This window comes from Arachis duranensis, chromosome 1 (genome assembly GCF_000817695.3).
Source record: "Arachis duranensis cultivar V14167 chromosome 1, aradu.V14167.gnm2.J7QH, whole genome shotgun sequence".
Lineage (NCBI taxonomy): Eukaryota > Viridiplantae > Streptophyta > Magnoliopsida > Fabales > Fabaceae > Arachis > Arachis duranensis.
Window position 1 is genome coordinate 96,159,685 of NC_029772.3, and position 7,804 is coordinate 96,167,488.

The window sequence follows — 7,804 nt, forward strand, 5'->3', positions numbered from 1 at the left end:
TAATACAAAAAATATTAATTAAAATATAAAAATATAATATGATACTACTAATTTCACTCTAAAATATATAATTTTTATTATAAAAAATCAATTTCAAAATTAAATGTGGTGATACAAAACATAACTGAAATCTGATTCAAAAATAAAATCGAACAAAAATAAAATAATCAAACCCAATAAAATATACTTTCAATCCACACTAAATTGGTGTTTGCGATAAATTATCTTCTATGATGAGACAGTTCCTTTGGAAGGGTCAAGTTGATGGTAGAGGTCTTTCTCTTGTTAATTGGAGGACCGTTATCACTCCAAAGAAATTTGGTGGCCTGGGTGTTAGAGACCCTGCGTGTGTTAATATATCTTTACTTGGTAAATTGGTGTGGCAACTTTTTCATTGTCAGGACAAGCCTTGGGTTGCTCTATTGAGGGCGAAGTATCTGAGGAATGAGGGAGTTTTAGATGGCCTTGTCTCTTGAAACGCTTCTCGTGTTTGGAAGAGTATCTCAAAGGCTTTTGGTGCTCTTAAGGATGCCTTCTCTTGGTGCATTGGGTCACTTGATCAATCTTTTTTGTTTGACAATTGGAGTATTGAGGGCTCAATTGCTCAAGATGTCCCTTTTGTACATATATCTGACTCTGATTTAACTATTAGAGACGTTTGGAAAGATGGTCAATGGAATCTCCATGATATTTTCTCTATCATTCCAGAAGATGTCAAACAGCGTTTGAATGCTTATAATCCGGATTTGAATGCTGGAGAGAGTTCGGGTTGGTCGTGGGGTGTGGCATCTTCTAGACTCTACTCAGCTAGGAGTGGGTACAGTTGGCTAGCCAAAAGAAAGTTTGACTGGAATGAGCATGATAATTGGTTGTGGGTATGTCGTCTGCATATTTCTGAGAAGTATAAGTTCTTGATTTGGCTCAGTCTTCATAATGTTATTCCTACGGCAGAGTTTCGTTTGGGTCATGCTTTAGCTTTATCTAGCACCTGTCATCGGTGTCAGAATGGTTCTGAATCCATTCTTCATTGTCTTCGGGAGTGCCCTAGTGCCAAGGAGGTCTGGACCCTTTTAGGCTTGTATTCAGATAACTCGAATTTACATGATTGGCTCTACAGAGGTGCAAGGAGTGGAGATGCTTTTCTTTTCTTTTCGACTATCTGGTGGATTTGGAGAAGCAGAAATCATGACTTATTTAATATAGATGATTCATGGAGTGCTAGTAAAGTGGTGAGTTTGATTCGTAGTTCAGTAAGGGAGTTTCACACTATTTTTGCTATGCATCAATCTCTGTCTCCTCTTTCACTTTGTTTGCATTGGGTTCCACCTCCAGTTCATTCTATTAAATTGAATTGTGATGCTAGTTGGTTTGCTATTTTTGGCTATGCTGGTTTTGGTTGTATCATTCGCAATCCTAATGGATGTTGGTTGAAAGGTTGCACTGGAAAAGTCGAAGTGTGTAGTGTTCTTTTTGCTGAATTGTATGCAATTTGGAGAGGTTTACTTCTTGCTTGGGAGAGTGGATTTCGTGAGGTTATTTGTGAAACAGACTGTTTAGAAGCTCTTTTCTTGGTAAACCAAAGAATGCTTAGTAAGGATATTCCGGAATGGGATTTGGCAAAGCATATTCAGGAGGTTATGAATTGGAATTGGAGAGTCTCTATTCTTTTAATTCAGAGGACTGCAAATAGTGTTGCAGATTGTATGGCTAAAGCAGCTGCTTCTGTCGCGGACATTCACTCGAATTGGAGCCAACCATGGAGTGAGCTTCAATATCTAATAGATTTAGATATGACCCTAGCCAATTAATTTGGTTTTGTCTCTTTTTTCTTTCTTTTCTATTTAGTCACCAAAAAAAAAATTCAAACACATACTTAGTCTTCATCTCTAAAAATTTCAGTCCTATGTGTCCCTACTTTTTGGAGGTACTGAAATATTGAAATTTTAGAGACAGAGACAGAAATTTTAGTACTAGTCTCTGAACTAACAAACACGATATTGAATCTCAATCTCTCAGTTTTTGTCTCAATACCTCAAAACAAACGTTACCTTAAGGACTAACAATTTTAGTATTTTATAAATTATTTTTTTTTAATAATTAAGTGCTGGTTAAAAAAGCTGAAGATGCTTTCCTAAACTTTTTCTTAAATAAATTTTGTAATCTCAAACCCTAACCAAACTTTGGTCTATGAGATCGTTAGTAATGTCATCTCTTTTTTTTTTTTTTAATACTCTCCTTCTCATTTTTTTATCAAATCAAAATTTTAAGTTACCTTTTTTTTTCATCACCATTTTCACTATCTTAATGAACTAATCCTCGATAAAATGAAGCCAACAAAGATAACGAAGGTGAAAGTCCTTACCTTTAAACAGTGCATTTTAGTGCATGTGCGTTGAAGGAAGGAAGAAGAGGAGCAGGTGTCAGTCCAAAAAAAATAAAATTAAAAGTGAAACAATAAATTTTAGCTCCTAATTCATTTCCTTCTTTTATTTTATGATATCATCAAATTTATTTTTTATTATTTTTGTGGTATTTTTATGCTTTTTTTTGTATTTTTTTTAATTAATGAAAATCAGTCCTTTTGGTTTGAACTATTTAAAATTTTGTTTAAATTTTTATTTTTGACTAAATTTTCATGTTAATTATATCATTTTATTTTTTTATTTTTGTCTCGTTTCGTCTTTTTAAATTGAGGCTTAGAATTTTGATTGGTAAAAAAGATGAGAAGAAGAAGGAGAGAATTCAAAGAGAAATAAAAGGTTTGAATGACATTACTAACATCAATAAGCTATTTAGGGTTGAAAATTAAAGGCGTCCTCGTAAACTAACGTTTGATTAGAAATGTCAAATGGATATAATATCTTTCATGGTTACAAAGTTTATTTAAATTAGTCATAAGTATTGTCAGTGCATCAATCTTTTATGATTAAAAATGACTATTTATTCTCTTTTTTTTTTAAAGACAATTATTCGTTTCATGAATTTTATACTGATAAAATTATCTATTAAATAAGAAAACTAACGTTATATCCATAAAAGATGGATTATATGTGATAAAAGTACCCAAACTCTAATTTTTTGTTAATTTTTTAATAAATTTTCTAAATTACTCCTACCTTTATCTTCAACATCAACTCAACACCATTTTTTCTTCTCTAAATACCAAACTTTCACAACCCTTTATTGCCACCATCTTAACCATATTTTCTCTTCTTTACTATTCCACCATCTCTAGTACCATGACAATGCTGACATCAACTACCTCAACAAATCTATGGTTATATTGAAGCAGAGCAAAACAAAAGAAAGCAAAACTTAGATTTGGTAGCAAGTTGGAACTTGCAACAATACTGAATAGCAATGACATCAACGTCTCTATTATTTATTGTCATCTTTTTCTCTCTCAACAACCATCTCCCAGCAGCAAATCCTGATAGACGTTATTCCAAAATCAATAAAATCAACCATAAGCAAAATTTAATCCAATTTCATATAAAATTAATAGAAGAAAAAAATAACAAAACAATCAGAAACTCTCATAATCATAAACATTATTTCAAATTTTTGTTACACAAAACTCATTTTTTGTGGATATAACAATTTTTTTGTTTGATAAATACTCTTATTAATTTTGTAAAATTTATGAGTATAAATAGTTATTCTTTTCTTATTTCTAATAGACGAAATTTTGGATTTTTTTATTTAAATTAATAAAATATAATATTTATTGAATTGTGTAATGTGTAGATAAATTACTATTTTAAATAACCGTTATACATTTCAAATACAGTTAAAAAAAACTATTAAGTACATAAATTGAAAAGTGTGTTTCTAGGATATGATCCAGATTAAAAAAAACTTGGTTGCACTTGGAATATGGCCATACAAACATGTCTAACACGTATTCTAATTACTTAAAGGATCTGCTAGGGAGAAATTATTTAAAGGATTCGCTAGATCGAGCGCTCTAACACCATGACATGATACCACTCATTCCAACAAAAACTTTAACTGATGAAAAAAGATAACAATAATGGTTATATCTTTAATATTCCATAAACCTTTATTATACACATTGAACAAGTATTATATTGACTCCTCATACTTTCCCTTACTTAAATTCAATTATCCTAACATGAAAACTGATTAATTAAAACAAATTAATCCAACGTATCATTATTCTAATGTATTTTCTAACTAATTAAATTAAAATATTCTAACACATCAACTAAAACTAAATAAGTCAAAATATCTTAACATGTCAATTAATTAACTAATTAAAATAAGAGATAGACAAACCAACTTTAAAATTCAATATCTCGATCACGTGTCACGTCGTATTTAGTCTGTTAATATTTTTTGAGCGCATATAATTCCGACATTAAACCGTATATGCTTTTAAAATTAACAAAATTACTCAAATGAACAAACATCTCAAATGCACTTTATATACAATCGAACTCAATATATCTCGAACACTGAGACTACAAATTATTACACACATATTTTGGACACCGAATATTCGTTTTCAATATTTATATCACATCTCGGAATGCACCTAAGATGTGTAACTGATAAACTACTATTTTATGGTTTATAATGTGTTTAATTGTGTGGTTTTATCATGATCTTTGCCCACTTATTCATATAATTAGCATGCATTTATAGTTCCTTCCTAAAATTATTACATGATTGAAAATTTACTTCCTAGAGACTTTTAATTAGGTATTTTAATTCTCCTTTATCCCATTCGATGCCGTGATCTGTGTGTTAAGTGTTTCAGGCTTTAGTAACATTGAGCGTGTGCCATATTCCGATGGGAGTTCTATGGTGTGGATGGCATTAAACATCCACACCTGTGGATATTATGTGGACACCTTATTCGATGAACACATTTTGATTGCCCATGCTCACAAGTTCAGTTGATGGAACAACATGTCAAGAAGTAGTAGTGATTTTGCAGTTTTACTGCACAATGTAGGAAAATTAATAAGTGTAATGAGATGCTAATTATTTTTGGCAAGTTGGGGCTAATGGGCAAGTTGTATTTTTTTTTGTGTATGTGGCCATGACTAGGTTTTGGACTTGGGTCACCATTTTTATGCAACGTGCAGAAACAAATTTTTTTTGGATAAAAACAAGTCAAAGATAGCATTAAAAAGGAAATGGGCTAATGTGTGTTTTGGATTTGTTTGGGTAATTTGGTTTTTTTAATTTTCAGGAAATGTGGCTAAACTTCTCAACATTCTGAAAATTCTTCCGAATCGGTCCACTGTACAAAAATAGTCTACTTGAAAACCCTTTAAGACTAGCTAAAGTGAACTGGTCTATCAAACCAAATCTGAACCCAGCCGATTTACAGAAAATGACGTCGTTTCCTTTCTTGAAAGGGAAAAACGGATTGCACTCGTTATCCCCCCTTCTGTCTCCACCATAGAAAGTAAACTCTAGAGGGAAAAATGTATATTCGAAGAGGAGTGGAGGAAGCAACACTGACACCACTAATATCTTCTCTTACATCTGACTTTAATTCATTATAAAGCCATTTTATATACCATTCCTGTAAGATACATCCCTACACTTGCACGAGTTTCACCCACATCTCATGTGAGTGTCCATTTCTGTACACAATAATATAGTAATTGTAAATATTAAAAATATTAATAAAAATAAGAACAATAACAAAAAAAATAATATACAAACTAATATCTTTATTCGGATGAATAAAAATATAAATGAGAAAAAGTGTTAAATATCTTTATTTATTTATTTTTTAACGCCTTTCATAAATATTATAATAAATTGCGTACTCATAAAGATTTGATTTACATTATTAATATGACATATGTAATGTTTAAAAGAATTCTCTATTTTTATAGTTCACTGAAACTATAAAAATTTAAGCTATATAAATAATTATTAGTAACAACATAATAAAAGATAATATTCACAAAATAATAAAAATATTATTTTTCTGTCTTAAATATTATTTTTCTATCTTATTAGTAACATACATCACATGTTTATTTATTTATTTCTTTTTTTTAGGTTAAATATCAAAAATAATGTACTGTATTCTTTTGTTTTCTTTATCCATTTAACAATATACAATTCCTTTCACAAGACAAAAAAAAAAGTTAGAGAAGCTTAGCAATATTCCCTAATTAAAAAATCAGATTATCCAAACAAATCCAAAAATACATTAGCATAAATATATGGTAATCCAATCCTAAAACTCAGATTATCCACAAGAAAACTTGTTTTTGCACACTTACACAAAATATGGTGTGCAAATCCAAAATCCAGTCATCACCACATATATAAAAAAAAAGAAAGTCTAGAGGGTCAGCAATTTTGTTAAAATTTGATCAGTACTTAACCATAAAAAATAAAATGAGTAATTCTGTGCCATTGGATGTAATCTCCCACCATTAAACACACTTATAATGGCTAATTAATAACTATATATCACAATTTCTGCTGGCCCTTAGCACTCCTCAAAAAAAAAAAATACAACTTATCCATTGGCACAAACTTGCCCAAAATAATTAGGTGCAGTACATCTGCAAAACTATTGCTACTCTCTCCATCAGCTGAACCTGTGAACATGGACAACCAAAATATATTTATCAAATAAAGTGCACATAATATCCACAGGTGTGGATGTTTCCATAGAACTTCCCTATTCATCCGAGATGATTTTTTTATATATATTTTAGGACACAGAGTACATAACATATATAGATAAATATTTGGCCATTACAAAAAATTATATTTTATTAAATTAAATAAAAAAATCCACCGGACTTTTTTTATTTCAAAACTTACAAATTAGTTTTAAATGTATTAAAAAAACTCTTAATTTTTAAAATCTAAAAATACATGCATAATAAATTTTTTATTTATCACACAAAATATTAGCTCATACATTTGAAAATCACAACTAATTATATTACCAAACCACCCAGGTTCTAACACATGAATATTAAAGTAAATTACGTTTGACTCCAAAATATTCAGATTTCCAACCAAAAAAATCCTTAAAATTGATAAATGACATCGTGATTCTCTAAAACTTCATCAATGTATAACATTTTTCAATGCTTCTGTTTTAGAAACATTTGTATACTTCTATATAGATGGTGTATATGTAAAATAGGGCAAAATTCGATGTTCAAACACCATTTACTTTTTTCAAGCAATTGTAATAATTTTATATAGAAATAATTTAGTTAATGTAAAATTATCAAATTTGCAAGATAAAATATTACATTTTTCTAAATATACTTATAAAAAATCACGTTAAAAGTTTTTTTTTATAAAACTTTTTAAAGATATATTTCTCCAAATCTAGTATATTTTGTCTAATAAATTAACCTTCGAGTATATGATGTCATTTCATATAGAAATTAAGTTTCATCCACCAAATATTGCCCCAAAAACAACTTTCAATCTCATTATTTCATGTGAAAAGATCCAATAACTTTGCTTTTAACTCTTTTTACATTTACTCGATCACATAATTTCGTTTGTTAAAATTCAAGCATCTTTTTTTAAGAAAAAATATTCTGGAGAATGCTAGATTACCATTTACCAAGGGACCAGTATTTTTGGAGGGAAAAAACACTCGCTAGAGCTGGTTCAAATACAACGAAAAAATTGTGCCCTAACATTTTATGTTCTCGAATTATACTTGATCAGTACCTAACATTAGTTTGCTCGACAAGATTCTTCTATTATGTATTACAGCAACATCAGGATCATATCTCATAATATCCATTTATATGTATCTAACCATAAATCA

At 29.7% G+C, this 7,804-nt stretch overlaps 1 protein-coding gene across 1 annotated transcript; it reads left to right on the plus strand.

Moving 5' to 3' along the window:
- Positions 1-233: 233 nt before the first annotated feature.
- Positions 234-1,808, plus strand: LOC107465103 (uncharacterized). The gene is made up of 2 exons (XM_016084096.1): positions 234-377; positions 498-1,808. The coding sequence occupies exons 1-2, from the start codon at positions 234-236 to the stop codon at positions 1,806-1,808; spliced, it is 1,455 nt and encodes a 484-aa protein (XP_015939582.1).
- Positions 1,809-7,804: the final 5,996 nt, after the last annotated feature.

Bases quoted from the DNA above. Each gene is read 5' to 3' on its own strand.
- LOC107465103 (XM_016084096.1), top strand. From the start codon at position 234: ATGAGACAGTTCCTTTGGAAGGGTCAAGTTGATGGTAGAGGTCTTTCT. The intron at 378-497 runs GTGTGGCAACTT...CGTGTTTGGAAG, and splicing joins TATCTTTACTTGGTAAATTG to AGTATCTCAAAGGCTTTTGG.